The 16,992-nt window shown below is 38.5% G+C and overlaps 1 protein-coding gene and 1 long non-coding RNA gene across 6 annotated transcripts in view; one reads left to right on the top strand and one right to left on the bottom strand.

Annotated features, from left to right (window-relative positions):
• Window positions 1–392: 392 nt before the first annotated feature.
• Window positions 393–15,994, bottom strand: ZCCHC9 (zinc finger CCHC-type containing 9). Of its 5 annotated transcripts, none has more exons than XM_015140222.3 (6): window positions 11,494–11,618; window positions 8,035–8,407; window positions 4,810–4,960; window positions 4,492–4,584; window positions 2,256–2,324; window positions 393–990 (listed from the first exon to the last, which is right to left on the bottom strand). In XM_015140222.3, exons 1-6 carry the CDS (start codon window positions 11,601–11,603, stop codon window positions 872–874), a joined length of 915 nt encoding a protein of 304 aa, XP_014995708.3. In that variant the 5' UTR covers window positions 11,604–11,618; the 3' UTR covers window positions 393–871.
• The window catches only part of LOC114678831 (uncharacterized), a 45,153-nt gene continuing 39,750 nt past the window's right edge, over window positions 11,590–16,992 (top strand). The window contains exon 1 of the long non-coding RNA XR_003730388.2: window positions 11,590–11,877. This is a non-coding gene — a long non-coding RNA (uncharacterized LOC114678831). The remainder of the gene's footprint in view (window positions 11,878–16,992) is intronic.

Genomic DNA, 16,992 nt, shown 5'->3' with positions numbered 1-16,992 from the left:
CAAACAAAGAAGCTAATGGGTCTCTGATTAGTGTTCTAACTCTATTATGGTGATATTTCCCTCTCACTCTGACTCATCTAAAACATGTGAACAAAATGCTATTAAGTTTATTATACAATCTGTTATGTGCCGTCATTCTGGTTAAGTAACGAAAACTGATTTTTGACTAGAATTTCTCTTGAAAATCAAGGGCAAAAAAGACCTGCTGTTAAATTGACGTATTTCAATTTTAACTTTAGTAACTTGTAATCCTTTATGTCAAAACTAAAACAAAAACCAAATCCCTGTTTATTCTCATCTAGGATTCATAAAAAATCTTGTTTCCAAAGGGATTGTTACATGGATATTAACGAACAATGGCTATTTCAATCAAGAATCAAGTATTCAGAAAAACAAGCAATAGAAAATGCATTTTTATTCCATATTTTAAAAACAGAGACTTTCTAGCAACTTATAAATTTCTATTATAATAATAAATTGATACTTTGAGCCAAGAAAATGATATAACCAAAAATTCATTTGTACCCTTTGTTTAGGAGTGTTTTACATTTATGCATAATTTTGCTTTTATAAAAGATGATTGTTACAATCAGGTATACAACTACTTGGTTATGTCTAAGTTCTGTCTCTTAAAATATGTTCTTTTAGATAATCCATTTAATCATCTTATTCTTTTCTTCAATTTTCTCCAAACAGTAGTAGAAGTACAATTTGATGGACAGAATAAACAAAATTGTTTTCGACCACACCCAGATCATAGTGATATCTACAGTATAGTCCTGGCTACAAGGGAGCTCAACTCTAACTCGTGAAGTGGGCCTGGTTTAGAAAGTAATGATGAGGTGGTAACTAATGATAGTGCTAGTTGTTATCAAAAATTAACAACTTTAGGTATTTTTGTTTTGGGTTTTTGTGGTTTAGGTGCATCCAAAATTTCTTCATAGTCTGCACTCATTCCCTTTGCCCAGCGACCAACTGTGACCATTCGCTCTGTAAAGGAATAGAAAAATCAGAATATGAGAAAAACAGTAATCAAATGCATCCACTCAAATTGTTACTGGTTTTGGAAAGGAACTCATTTTGACACGAATAATCACAAGGAGGGAAGACTCCATCACTAAAGGAAAGTGAGCAATTCTGTAATTGATTATAACCCTTGATTTCAGAGTACCACAGGCAATTTCTCATCCCAATTAGGGAAATGTAGCAACTACTTTGCAATGCACGAATTGATGAGAAAGCTCTTTCATTCTTTCCCAGAGTTCATCATTACAGAGTCAATGAATTCCAAGAGTCTGTAAACAGCAAGGCTTATGAAGCATCAGTTTCAAATGCATAAGATTCTACCTGTGAAATTATACAACATCTGCTTGTCAGTCTTGTCATTTGGGAAGTGGCAATCCTCCCAGGAGGGAGAATTCAAATTCCACTTCATCATTTCAATCTCACTGCCTACAATGTACTAAAGACTATCTTCTAGACAAGCTTGTAAATAAGAACTCTTGGTTTTCAAATTTAAATGTTAGGGATAGGAAGTAAGAATGAGCAGACTTATTTGTGTAGTGTTGTGACTATGTGAAATAAAAAGAAATGTGCTCTTTCCATAAGAAGTACTGCTGGGCTATCCTACTGTCTTCTTGCCTGCCTTCACACAGGATTATCATCATTCTAGTCCAGGCAAACTAATGTAATAATGATCTCCACTTCCTCAAAAGTCTGCCATAGGTATAGTGAACATCTCTGAAGTTTTTGATGAATAAGGCTGGTATTTCATCAGGAAGGAAATAGCCAGATTCTGTATGGATAACACATTTTTAATATTTTTGGTAGTTTCTGCAATCAACTCTGAATCTTTTAGGTACATACAAAGCAAAGCATACATGAGGACACTCAATATTAAGACTATGGAAAGTTATTTCATATTTTTTATTTTCTCTTAGTGAATTCATATTTTTCTTAAGTAACAGAATTGGCTCTATTATATTAAATTCATTAGTTAGCAAATATAAATGCTTATGAATAAGATGTCTTATAAAGTCAGGGTCCCCTAAGGCTTACTGGCCACTTTTTTCCCCACCTATTCAGTTACTCAGTATGATGTGTGTCTGTTGCTGACAGAGATTAAGTGATTGCTACAATAGGAAAACAGGTCTTAAAATCATTAGCATCCCAATGAGTTATTCATAATAAGTGCAGAATAAAACACAGAGAAATATTAATCTCACCCCTTCTAAGTAGAGGCCCAGAGATCTCACCTGAATTCTGACTTTCAGGGCAATCTTTCTTTAAATGTTCTACAGAGCCACAAAGTTTGCAGCCGCCACCTATTGAAAGAGCAAAGCCACTGAATACCATCTCATACTTACATGGGGTTTTTAACATCTCAAAGCACTTTCACATCTTACTGGATCCTCACAACCTTGTCAGTTGTAAAGGTAGCTAGACCAGGAACATAGGGAGGTGCCACTATTCCTATTACGAATTCATTCTCCATTCCTTTTAACCTCACAGGGCAGTAAATTGTACCCACCCACTGCTTCTTGCACCTGGCCTTGAGAAGTAGGAAAGAGAAATGAGTTATGATGGAAGGCACTTGTTCAAGAGCTATTGCACAGAAGCCTGGATCTTAATGCTTAGACAGTCAAGAGTCTGTGAACTCTTGGACCTGTAAATAAAAGTTGTAAGCAGATGCTCTTTCCTGAATAGCATGTCAGATTCTCCGTCAATGGCCCCAAAACAGATTAGAAACTACTATTCTACTGTACAGATCAGATGGGGGTAAGCATTTACAAAAGAAATAAAGTTAATTTTTGTTTCAGTGCCTTCCATTGGCCAGGCACCCTAACCCTATAAAAATGCCCATCTGCCTACTTTAAACATTTCAGAATTGTGAATCACAACACACGTGCTTTCTAAAATAAGTCTTTCACTTAATGATCAAACACTGTTGCTTAATGGTCAAGCATTATCTTGATCATGCTCGAAATGTTAAGTGACTTAGAAAAATGACCTAATCAGATACAAAGATACAAATCTGGCTGAATTTTCTTTTTTCCCCAAATCTTGACTTTATTTTCAATATAAAAAATGCAAATTTGGAAACCCACCCTACTTTTCCCCCAACATAATGCTTTACCTCTTAAAAACAAAGTACTAATTCTATATACATCAAATGTACCATACAAAAATGTATCCAATGTGTCTATTGCTACCAAAGTGTTCTAAATTAAAACAAGTCACAGAAAGCCCCTTATTGTAAACAAAAGATTACAAGTTATAAAATCAAAGTACACACAGGCTAATCTGGCCATATTTTCACATCTATGGGATCTACTCTCCTTGCTGCATTAATTCTTTTTTTTTTTTTTTTACATCTAGTCACTTTGGTAGACCAGTGAAAGCCATTTTTGCTCACTCGTCATGTTAACTACCCATTTTTATAAGCTCAAAACTGAAATGCACCTGAGCATTTTTCAGGCCCTGGCCTCTTTATATGCCATAGTGAAAAAGAAGCACTTGAATAATACACTTTAATCTTTTTAAAAACTCTTTAGGCAAATACCATAATTCATCAACTCTAAGACACCGTTGATTATAAGATGTATCATTATTGCACATACCTCTCAGAAAGAAAAACAGCTGTCAATTATGTGGGACCCACCAATGGTAAGATACATTCTGATTTCCAAGAGATTAAAATTGAAAAACTGTGCATCTTAGAATCAATAAAATATAGTTTTATCAGCTCCATTCTATAGCTGAGGAAACTGAGATCGAGTTTGCTAAGTCGGCCAAAGCCCCCGAGCTAGTGAGTGGCAGTGCTGGCACTATAACCCAAGTCTGACCAACTGGTCAGAAAAGCTACGCTTTTCACTGGACTTCTCCAGGGGGACACCCAGGACACGACACAAGAAATGTCTAGAGCCTGATGGCACCAGCCATCACATCAACAGATAACAGCCTCCTCCTTAAAGCTTTAGACTGCATAGACTTTACTGTGTGAACCTTAATTACCCAAGTTAAAGAGAAAAAAGCTACATAATCCCATGCCAGACAAATAACTAAGAAAAAAAATTCAGAAGCAAACATTACTACAGTATTGAATCATGTGTACCCACCCTTCCACCAAAATGGTATGCTGGCTGAGGCTGAATATATAATACGATTTTAAAAACCTCATATTAGCTTGAGATAAATATAATCCCTCTGCTTCTGTTATGTCTAAAAGTAGAAATGTATAATAGTCTCACAAATGATGAAGCAAGCACAGTTGGAAATACACACCTTAGTTTTTTCTGATTTGTTTTATTAACATATGAAGTGAAACTGCACAAAAAGCCCAGTACATATAATAGCACTTGATAAAAATAATGTAATTCTCAAGGTTTTGCAGTTTATTCAAGAATTTATTCAATAACTGATTGAGTGTAAACTAAATCACAACTGCACGATAACTCACCATTTCTGCTATATGAGGGTAACAGTACTTACCATCAGCATAGAGGCCTTTGGGATTATCCGGACAAGATCTAGACAGGTGCCCCATTTCTCCACAAACAAAACATTTTGCAAAAGGAAATTCGCCTGTAAAAATCAACAGTTCCTATTCAGTTGACAATACATATGGCAAGTCATAAAATTCACATTAACACTGAATAAAAAATATTTTTACATAACTTAAAATTTAATCTCATATGATTTCCAAATACTAAGTGGCACACTCTTAACAAATTGTGTTAAAAATATACCCAGGGTGCTATTTATTGGCTTTCCCCATGAACAAAGCAAAAAACTGAAAGAAACACATACCAAGAGCTGGGTCTACTTTAGCCTTACACTTGGTTATTTCGTGCTCTGTGGACCCACACCTGTAACATATCCCAGTGCCCATGTCTTGATTTTCAAGGGCGGCAGGGCAATCTGCAATTCCATGACCAGGTTTTCTACAATGGAAACACACCTGGGAAAACAAAATGTGGGTTGGCACACTGCAAAACTATACCAGTGACTTTATTAATTCTTGTTATCAAAAACATTTAAAACATTTCTCATCTTATTTAGCTCTTTTTCTGAAATCTCAATATTTTATTTGTAGAAAAAAGGTTTCATACATTCCTAAACAATGAGATGTCCTTTCCATCAGAGGGTTTCATTGCTGCTGAAAACCTCAATCGATAAATCTATCAATCTCAGGAACAATGTTATATATGTGGCTTTGTAGAAGGCAATTGCTTAAATGAATTGAGCAAATATGGACTATTCATTTTATAACTGGAATGTCTGCAGTAGAAAAATGGCGTTTTCTATAGGAAATGGGCAGTGGCTATAAAAATTATCACTCAAAATTTGTATTTGTGTATAATTATGTACTCAAAATTTTTAAAAAATTAATATTTTTTTTTAAGTTCACATAATTGAATGAATTTGGGTCAAATGTTTCCATTCAAGTTACGATTCAAACCATAAGATATATTTCATAGCAAAAAGTATATCCTTGTTTTTGTACCCTAAATACACTTTTTTTTTTTTTAAAGATGGAATCTCGCTGTCAGCAGGCTGGAGTGCAGTGGCGTGATCTTGGCTCACTGCAACCTCCGCCTCCTGGGTTCAAATTATTCTCCTGCCTCAGCCTCCCTAGTAGCTGGGATTACAAGCACGAGCCACCACGCCCAGATAATTCTAGTATTCTTAGTAGAGACAGGGTTTCACCATGTTGGCCAGGATGGTCTCAATCTCCTGACCTGGTGATCCACCTGCCTCAGCCTCCCAAAAGTGCTGGTATTACAGGTGTGAGCCACCACGCCTGGCCATACACATTCTTTAATATTCAGAAATAGGTTTCATTTTTAGAATATATGCACAATACATTTTAAAGGAATAATTTACTCTGAGATGAATTATTTGGCTCCAACATAAAACTGAGTAATAGTTATTTACAGAAATTTGAAGAATTTTTTTGCTGCAATAAATGAGAACATCAACCATAATCAAAGATGGCAGATATTTAAACTATTTTATTTAAGCTGGAAAAAGATATATATATTTCTTGGATAATAAATATTCATTTAATTATGTTTTTCAAAATAAGCACAGGTTTTTTTAAAAAGTAAATTCAACCGGCAAAATAAAACATTTATTTTGCAACTCTGTCCTTTTTTTCCTACTTAATAAAATACTGAAAAAGAATGAGTCCCTTTAAATTCTTCAGTAACTTGTACATTTAGAATGAGCTGGTCCAAAAAAAAAGAAGCTGCATTTATTATACAAATGCAGGAAAAGCTACTGCTAAAACCTGCATCACCACCATAGGAAGTCTTGGCTTCTTGGTGAAGTCAAAGTGGTCTCTATTAAGCTGAGACTACTGCCTTAGTTCACAGCCTTCTCCTTTAAAACCTAATCATCACTTACTACAACATTTTTGAATGGTCCTTAAGTTTAATGTAGATGGGATTGTGAAGCGCTGATTGTAAATTCCAATAGCATAATCAGTTTATTAGCATTTAAGGACTGATGCTTAGTATAAGGTATTAAAAAAAAATAGCAAGGAAGTAAATTAACAACAGGTCACAACAAGCCATATACTATTTATATAGCACTCCCCTTTTTAAAAAACAATATTTCTTCCCCACTTAATTACAAACATAATGCTTAAGAGATCATAACAGTAAATGTTTTCAAATGGTATGCAATTCACCATACTACCTATGTCAACTAAACTGACTTAAAATATTTAAAAATAGTTAACTTAGACAAAACTCTATCCTGATACCAATAGAAATGTTATCCTTCCTATCCAAATTTATCCATAAGGAATGTTTCATCAGTATTATCTCTAAATAATTATCTTTAAATAGAAAAATGCATAGACTAATCTTGCAAACAGCCAAAAGACACATTTATAGAGGCTGTTAACATTTCAAGCCTGCATTGGTGCAAACAGTGCTCTACATATAGTAATACTAATAAAAAATAAAAGTATAACTAGCAACAAGTCTTCATTCTTATGAAGTGGCGTGCTAGGAGACTTGGGAAACTCACTTAGAGAAGGGAAATAATTATAGTATTTCATCCCCTTTGCCTGACATACTTTAAAATCTAGGGCTAGGCATTACAGAAAGAAACCTGCTGCCCCCAGCATTCCTCTGAATGTAATATGGAGGAGGGAGGAAGCAATGACTAGGGAGTGTCAAGGACTTAATTCTGCTATTACTCTGCTCTAACTAGTGTGACTCCTATGTACCTCTTTCCTGTGCTTCAGTATTTCATAGATAAAGAATATCCTTTCCAAGTAATAGGGACCCACACACATTTAATCTGTTGTACTTTATCTTCTTCATAATTTTGGCATTTTCTCAATGCTAATTTGAAAAAGGGGCTATTGGAAGGTGAGGATAGGTTTTGGGTTTTTTGGAAGACAAACTCTCGTTTTGTCACCCAGAGTGAAATGCAGCGGTTGATCACATGGTTCACTGTAGCCTTGACCTCCCAGGCTCAATCCTCCTGCTTCAGGTGGCAGTAGTAGCTGGGATCACAGGTGTATACCACCACACCTGGCTAATTTTTTTTTTTTTTTTTTTTTTTGGTAGAGATGGGGTCTCCCTATGTTGCCCTGGCTGGTCTTTAACTCCTGGGCTCAAGTGATCCTCCTGCCTCAGCCTCCCACAGTGCTGGGATCACGGGCATGGGCTACCACATCTGGTCTATAACATAGGTTTTGAAGTCAGGCTGGGTTTGAATTTCACCTCTGCTACTAGCTAAGTGGCTTTCACAAGTTATTTAATCTGTCTGCACTTCAGTGTTTGCCATCCATAATATGGGAATAATGCCATCACCTTTGCTGTGTTGTTGTGATAATTAACCAGTACATCATGTGCCTAGCATATATGTGCTAAAAAAGTACTAGTCCTTAAAATGATGCTCTATGAATCTGGGACATAATGGTAACCAGACCCTGCTAAGATATATATGTATGTGAGTATAAGAATAGTTTCCAGCTAAATAAAGTAAATAACATGGTAGAAGCGATGCTCTCACCATTGCATTTTTCTTTGCCGCTTGTCTTTTTAATCTTCTTCCTTCCCGTCGACTGTCTTTCTTTAAAGCAACTGCAATTTCTTCCCTTACTTCCTCACTGTCTGTTGCTACAATTTGCCCATTGTGAACCATCTGTGAATTCTGTCTTAGGTATTCCATGAATCCATTCACATCTTCATTTAAGTACTCCTTTTTCTTTTTCTTTTTATGTTTTGCTTGGGATGCATCATTTTTGAGGGATAGCCTATTGGCTTCAAGTTGTTTATGCTTTGGTAGGTTTTGGCTTGTTCCCTCAAAGGATCCCTTCTTCATGTCCTCCCATGATGTTGCAGGCAAGGGTCTCTTGTTACATGTGGTACTAACTCGGGCCCACCTGGTCATAATTTCATCAGAGGTACCTTATCAATTTTTAAGACAAGCATGGGTAGTTAGTCATCAACAACAAAAACAGCAAAACTAAAGAGATATGCTATATCACTATATCTCACATATGCCCATACGTTAAACTTTTAATTACTAAAACACTTTACTTCAGTTAGTTATCTATATACATATTTAATGCTGTAATATGCTGCATAGACATGCTTCTAATATAAATCTACCACTTACCAGAAAAGCTGCCACACCAGTTAAAAAAGTTGTGCTTAAAATTGAAAAATTAAGAAATCAAATTGTTTCATAAAATATAAATCAGATAGTAATACAATGAATGCAATTATTCCTTCCACATTCTGCAGTTTTCCTGTTTATTTTCCTCAAGTCCCACAGCTACTTTCTCCCAATCGTCTTGCTTAGTCTGCCATTTCAATGCAACAGTTTGCATAGCAAATTACTAAGTATACAGAAATCATGTCCTTTAATATGAGGTTTGTTGAAATTTCCTGAGTTATAAGTAAAACATAAAAAAGTGTTTACTAGCACAGGATGATCCCAGGCTTCCTCTCTTACTAATCAAGGTATAAGCGACTTCCAGCCCAGTGATTTCACATCATCTTCGATTCTATTTAAATTATGATTTGAATCATAAGATACATTTCACACCAAAATCTGTATCTTGTTTTTATACTCTTAATATCTATGCTTTAATGTTCAGAAATACTTTTCATTTTAGAGCACATACATACTTTAAAGAAGTAATTTATCCTAACACTAATTATTTGGCTCCAACATAAAACAGAACAAAGTTTTGGTCACTCACATCCTAGTAATTTGGAGGATATTTTTTTTCCTGCAATGAATGAGAACATTCAGCCATAATCAGAGATTCATCAGCTACAGTCACATAGTACATAACATTTAGGTCAATAGCGACTGCACATATGATACTGGTCTCAGATGATTATAATGCAGCTGAAAAATTTCTATTGACTTTGTAGCCCTCATAACTTGTAGTCTAACACATTACTCATGTCTGTGGTAATGCTGGTGTAAACAAACCTACTGGGCTGCCAGTCATATACAAGCATAGCGCTTAAAATGATGTACTGACATAATACTAGATAATTATAAGTATTCCAGAAAAAGGCAGTTATCATAGGAATAGACAGCTCCATTCATGTTACTTTCAGTAGCATAAGATGTGGAGGAAGAAAAGAGTGATACTGATGATCCTGACCCGGTGTAGGCATAATGTGTGTGTCTCAGTTTATAGTAACAAAAAAAATTTTAACAGGAAAAAGCGATAGAATACTGTAAGGGAACAAAGAAAACATTTTTGTATAGCTATACAACATATTAGCGTTTTAAGCTAAGTGTTATTACAAAAGAGTGGGCTGGGTGCAGTGGCTCACGCCTGTAATCCCAGCACTTTGGGAGGCCAAGAAGGGCGGATCACGAGGTCAGGAGATCGAGACCATCCTGGCACACATGGTGTAACCCCATCTCTACTAAAAATACAAAAATTAGCTGGGTGTGGTGGCGCGCGCTTGTAGCCCCGGCTACAGGCGCGCGCCACCTGGGAGGCTGAGGCAGGAGAATCGCTTGAACCCGGGAGGCGGAGGTTGCAGTGAGCCGAGATTGCGCCACTGCACTCCAGCCTGCGTGACAAGAGCAAAACTCTGTCTCAAAAAAGAGAGACAGAGAGAATAGACTCCGTCTCAAAAAAAAAAAAAAAAAAAAGGGTCAAGAAGTTAAAACTAATTTAAAAGTTTATAAAGTTAAAGCACAGTAAGCTAAGGTTATTACTTTAAACATTTTTAAATAAACTTAGACTAAGCATACAGCATTCATAAAGTCTACAGTAGTGTACTGTAATACCCTAAATAATATCCTAGGCCTTCACACTCACATACCACTCACTGAATCACTCATAGCTACCGACAGCCCTGCAAGCTCCATGTGTTAAGTGCCCCATTCAGGTGTACCATGCTTTCTTTTATACCATATTTTTACAGTATCTTTTCTATGTTTAGATACACACTTACCATGCTTTTAGAACTGCCCACAGTATTCAGTAGTCATACTGTACAGGTCTGCAGTCTAGGAGTAACAGGTTATCCCACATGGCCCAGGTGTGTAGGTTTGTTGTATAAGTACACTATGATATTCACCCCACCACGAAACGGCCCAACCATTTCTCAGAACTATACCAGTTGTTAAGGGAAGCATGGCTGTATTAAGCCACCACCTTTGTTGTTGTTGTTGTTGTCGCTGTTGAGACGGAGTCTCACTCTGTAGCCCAACCTGGAGTGCAGTGGGCCATCTCGGCTCACTGCAACCTCTGCCTCTAGGGCTCAAGCGATTGTCTTGCCTCAGCCTCCGGAATAGCTGGGATTACAGGTGTGTGCCACCACGCGCAGCTAATTTTTTGTATTTTAGTAGAGAAGGGGTTTCACCATGTTGCCCAGGGTGGTCTCGAACTCCTGACCTCAGGAGATCCGCCCGCCTCGACCTCCCAAAGTGTTGGGATTACAGGCGTGAGCTACCGCGCCCGACCTAAGCCATCACCTTTTAAGACCAGCATCCCTCGCAATCCCCCAAGTCTCAGCATCTGGTAAGAGAAAGATCCCTTCCACAGAAGCTGAAGGGTGGACCCAATGAATTGGTGTAAGAGGCTCCATGCCACTTCACGAGCGCACTCTTCGCTGAAGTTTATGCGACTGTCCCAGTGGGGACCGAAGCTGTTCAAAACGAAGTGGATTATCCTTCCCCCGCGTAAGTGGGAAGGGGGAGGCTCTGGGTTATCAAGAGCATGAAGTAGGAGAGCCGGGCTGCCCACCCGCATGAGGATTCCAGAGCGGCTGGACGCGCAGCCCTCAGCAGCCAGAGCCCAACAGCTGAGGCCGACACCCCTACATAGCCCGAGCAGCCCGCGCTCAGCCAGCTCAGGGACCCAGCGGCTAGGCCTTCTGTCCTCCGAGCTTCCCATACAAGTTCCGCCAGGCCAGCGGGAACGAACAACACCCTGCAGTTTTCATGGCTGAGAACCTCACCTCACTGCGCTGCAGCGCAGCTTCTTACCTCGCACGAATCGCCCAGAGCAGTCGAGTTAGCGAGCCAGGAGAGACCGCCCTCCTGCGGCATTGGAGACCGGAAGCACATAGTGCCCGAGAGCGCGTCACTTCCGGCATCACAGGCGGTCTTTAGGAGCGGCTCGTGGGCGTTAAGATTGAGCTGAGTTTGCGGCGCGGTTAGTGATAGGATGGCGATGCGCAGGGCGCCGAGACAAAAAGATGAAGCGTTCAATCCGTGCTGTCTGAACTCACAGTGTAGTAGGCGAGATAGACGGGAGGATCGGTAGGGTGGGAGATGCTGGAGAGGCTTCCGTGAGACTGGATAAGAAAACAAAAATCTGGTGAAATTGGCGGCAAGGAGGGAGTTAAGGACATTCCAGGCAGAGGCAAGGTAAAGGCGCGGTGGGAGTGGATCACTGTGATAAAAGTCTGAAAAGGACATTTTGGGGCTGTCTTGGGTGAGAGGCAGTGCCTCGTGTCCCCTCTTCAGTGCTCGTTGAGCATTAAAATGTTAACACTTGGTAGCCAAACAAATTCTCTTTTTAAGAGGAAAACCCTAGAATCCTAAACGGCTCATTTTCTTTAGCGTGTTTCCAAATGCATACCACCACCAGCTGTGCCTAGTGAAAAAATGCGATTTACCAGGACCACTACTCTCAACAGTTTGCTCAATTCATTTAGCCTTTTGAATATTTGTCCACTTATCTTTATTGGCACCTCCTGCCTCGTCCCATGTTGTACCTGTGGTTCTGCAGCTGCTCTGGGGATTCATTCTGCCCCAGCTCCCTCAAATCCATTTTCCGTGCCGTAGGAACGGAACTTTTGAAAATGTAAGTCGTATTACTGCTGTACTGCTTTAAACTCTGCTATCGCTTCCCATTGTTTTTAGGATGAAATTCAAACTCCTTGTGAAGTCCCTGCCTACTTCCCTAGCCTCACCTTGCACAATATCTCCTTTGAGCACCGTGCATAGGATCTTTCTTCAATTTCTCAAATGCCGTGTGTACCTTGCCGTCTCCAGGCCTTTACATTTGCTGTTCTCTTTGTATGGTACTCCTTTTCTTCTTCCAGTTACTTTCTACTCACCCTTCAAGGCTTTAAATATTTTATTCTCAAGAAAGCCTTCCAACCCCCTACTACCCCCATACAGGACCAATCCCCTACTGTGTGCTCATGGCAGTCTATGCTTTCTTATGACACTTTTCACATTTGTAATTACATAATAATTGTGTAAGTTTATTGTATCCTCATTGCCTGGTACATCGTTGGTGCTCGCTTCGTATTTGTTTTTTTGTTTTGTTTTTTGCGAAGGAGTTTGGCTCTTGTCGCCCAGGCTGGAGTGCAATGGTGCGATCTCAGCTCACTGCAACCTCTGTCTCCCGGATTCAAGCGATTCTTCTGCCTCAGCCTCCCAAGTAGTTGAGATTACAGGTGCCCGCCACCACGCCCGGCTAGTTTTTGCATTTTTAGTAGAGACGGGATATCGCCATGCTAGCCAGGTTGGTCTCAAACTCCTGATCTCAGGTGATCCGCCCGCCTTGGCCTCCCAAAGTACTGGGATTACAAGCGTGAGCCACTGCGCCTGGCCCTCGTATTTATTAAGTAAATGAAGAATAAGTACTTTGCGATGTTTGTTTAAAGCAAGCTAGAAAGTAGCCCAGTTTTCTTTTAGAGAAGGGATTTTAAAGTCAGTGCTGTAGGAATGTTGAGATTTGGTATGGTACATATCACAAATATCCTAGGTCATATGGTGGAGAAAATTTTCAAAGACAATAAACAACAGCACCTTCCAGCTCTTGAAGAGAGGAAACTTCCTAAAAGACATGTGGTAGTGCTTCCCATACTGTAATGATCTCAACCAGCTGGCTTCAGGGTAGTGACATTTCATGAAGAGGTTTTATCTTTTGTAGATGCCAGGTATTTGCACAAAACATACCACTAGAGGGCGCATTTAACTAAAATTTTCTTTTTATTGGTATATTGCATTTTAAACTGTAGGTCGTTCATTCTTGGAAGTAAAGGAACAGTCCGATTTCTTTTTGTAGCGGTATGTCCAATAAAGATTTGTAGTTGAGTAAATAGGGCATAGAATAAGTCCTTTGAAATTTGGAGGAAACTATTGCTACTAATAGCTAACTTTACTGAACATTTTATAGGTGTCTGCAGTATGCTTAATGGTTTGCATTCATTACCTAATTAGTCCACTCATTATCCTGTGAGGTTGGTGCTATTATTTCTCCATTTTGCAATGAGGGAAGAAGTTCACAGAGCTGACCTAACTTATCCAAGCTCACACAGCTAATAAGAGGTAGAGCCAGGATTTGAACCAAGATCTCAGTCTAAACCTGTGTGCTCTGCTAATTTGAAATACTGCAGAGGATTGTTTGTCTACTTGATCCACTTTAAAACACTTTACTAAGTTATCCTGACCCATGTTCGATTTTTTTTTTTTTTAAAGAAAGTATTTTACAGTTCAAGGGATTATGTTTGTATTCAATTTTCCCATCTTATTGAAATACTGTAAATGTATTTTTTATAACAATATTATCAGCAAGGTAAATGTTAAATGAGGAATTCTGGTCTTCTTCCTAATTTTTCTACTGCTGTTTCATTTCCAGTCCTCAAATTGCTGATCTATGTATTATGTTTTATTGCTTCATTCACTGGGAGAGACAGTGGAGTGTGCTTATTCCATATTACCAGGAATTGGAACCACTACCATTAGAATTTTAAATCTTCATTCTTGCCCAGATTCTCTCTGGATAATAGGCACTTGGCCAGCCTAGATGAAGTGACCAGTAGGCGATGAGGACTAGAAGTGTCCAAGGCCCAGTCTGGGTGGGCCATCCCTCTAGCTGACTCACATATTAGAGTGAACAGCCTTCAGGCAGCCAATTTACCTATAGAGCAATTTGGAATGGAGAACAGTGGATCTGGAAAGGAAGGCTGGGATGAGATTTTGCCAAATTAGTGTTTTTAAATGTGAAATTATAGTGTTCAAACTTTGTCCATTAGAGCTTAAGCAATGAAGAACCGTGGATAGTGTTTTAGATCATACAGGAGATCCCATAAAATAGATCTGGAAAAGAGGGTTGTGTATGGAAAACTGTACCTAATGCATTCTCTGGGCAGTTATTGAATTGTTTATAGTATGCAGAAAAATACAGCAGAAGAGAGAGGGAAAAAATTAATGACCCTGCTGTTGGAAGTAAAAATAAGATCCAGACCAGTGACATTCTGACATCTTAAAAACCTGTCAGTGATATTTTTAACTGCTTTAGGATTCTTACAATAAGGCTCAGAGTAATAGAATTGTGAGGGTTTTTTTCTTTATACATAATTTTACAGATGTTCTTTAATGGGTGTGTATTACATTTAGAATCATTATTAAAGAGTTTAATCCATGGAGGTTTTGACACAGCACATGAGAATTTCTAATTATAGATTCATAAAAATACGTACCTTTTAAAACCCTATCTTCTTGTTTTACAGATCAATAAATTCAGTTTCAGAGAAGTTAAGTGATTGCCATAGAACACAACGCTAGTGACTGAATTTTGTTAACTAACTTGCACATAGAAATGGCTCTGTGCTTTCATTTGCATTGTTGGTTTTCTCAGTAACAAAGTTACAAGCAATACTGCTTTATTTCAGAAGTGAAAGAAAAACTATTGGAGTGTGGAGCAGGAGAAACCTATTAGTGGAAGTTGCTTGAGGTTCCTAGGCAGTAAGGAATAGGAATAATATAAAGTTTGTGTTGTCCTCTGAAAAAACTTGAATCTCTTTCATATTCTTTGCGTAAACATGGCAAAGAATAGTGTTGGAACACTAATCACAGAAATGATATATCCTTCTGACTCATCTTACCTAGTCTTCTGTTGCATTTCTCAAATTTGAGTTCCTAATCATGTGTTTCAGTGGTTAGGATGTTAAGTGCTTCAAATGAATACTTAAATCTAAATTACAAACAAGTGGCAAGATTTGCAAGCTCTCCTTTATTCTCTGAAATGAGTACTTCTTCCTCCTCATGTCTGAGGAAGTCATACCAGATATGGGCCTTAGACTGTCCATTCCAAGGAACAGTGAGAGGTCGTATAGTTACAAATGGAATTCTGTAAAATAGGATAGGTGAGGAAAAAGCCCTTTTTAATATCTACTATGTGCCAGTACCTTAAGTGCTAGATATGTGCAAATGACAGGTCCCTACCCTTAAGCAGCCAAGAGCCTGTGAGAGTAAGACAGATGAAAACCACTAATAAACTGATGTTATAAATAGTGAGGGAATTATGGTGGTATACAGATTGCAGATAAAAGAATTCTTCCTGGGAAGTTTTAGAAAAACTTCACAGTAGGATGTGTTGCAGACAACTGGAGAGAGGGATCACGGAGGTGATGAGGAGGAGTCAGTAAAAGATAAATACATGTACTCAATCTAAAATCCTCTCCAATAAGCTGAAATGCTTTTGCAGATAAGACTGACACACACTGACATACACACAAAAAAGAGATAAAAATTTATGCTAGTACTTTATAAAAGGTCAAAGTGAACATAGTATTTCATACCGATTTAGTAACTACTATATAAAATAATCTACCAGTAATTCTGGGTAGAAACAGTACAGTAATTAATGATTTCAGATGAACTAATTTAAGAGGACCACATACAAGGAAAAACATAACCTGCCCAAAACTATGGCATAGCAAATAAATGATCTTAGGAAACGAGGTCCCACAAATATTTAAGAAACATTTATGGACCAAGAAAATGTAGAAAGTCATATTTGTATATATTCTGGAAGATGTGAGAGTCCAATGGTGAGCTGTATGAAGATGAATTGGACACAGTTCATACTCCCAGAGGAATCTAGTAAAGAAGACAAACAGGGCCAGGTGTGGTGGCTCACTCCTTTAATCCTAGCACTTTGGGAGGACGAGGCGGGTGGATCATCTGAGGTCAGGAGTTCAAGACCAGCCTGACCAACATGGTGAAACCTCGTCTCTAGTAAAAATCCAAAGGAAAAAAAAAGTTAGCCAAGCGTGGTGGCGGGCACCTGTAGTCCCAGCTACTCAGGAGGCTGAGGCAGGAGAATCGCTTGAATCTGGGAGGCAGAGGTTGCAGTGAGCTGAGATTGCTCTGTTGCACTCTAGCCTGGGTGACAAGACTGAAACTCTGTCTCAAAAAAAAAAGAAAAAAACAGATTTTAAATTCCTCAAGGAGCAAATGAAGGAGTGGACTTTTGCCCAGGACAGCTTAATATGGAAGTCACCAGCAAGTTTTCAAATAGGAAGATTAGCTACACTGGGTCTGTGTGGCTTTTAGATCTCTAAACGTGTATCTTGGAGAAGGACAGCAAACCAGATAGAAGGGCTTGTTTTTATTTATTTATATATATATAATTTTTTTTTTTTTTTTTTTTTTTTTTAAGACGGAGTCTTGCTCTGTCACCCAGGCTGGAGTGCAGTGGCCGGATCTCAGCTCACTGCAAGCTCCGCCTCCCGGGTTCAT

The sequence above is a fragment of the Macaca mulatta genome, chromosome 6 (assembly GCF_049350105.2).
Source record: "Macaca mulatta isolate MMU2019108-1 chromosome 6, T2T-MMU8v2.0, whole genome shotgun sequence".
NCBI lineage: Eukaryota > Metazoa > Chordata > Mammalia > Primates > Cercopithecidae > Macaca > Macaca mulatta.
This window is presented reverse-complemented; position numbering and strand designations above follow the sequence as displayed.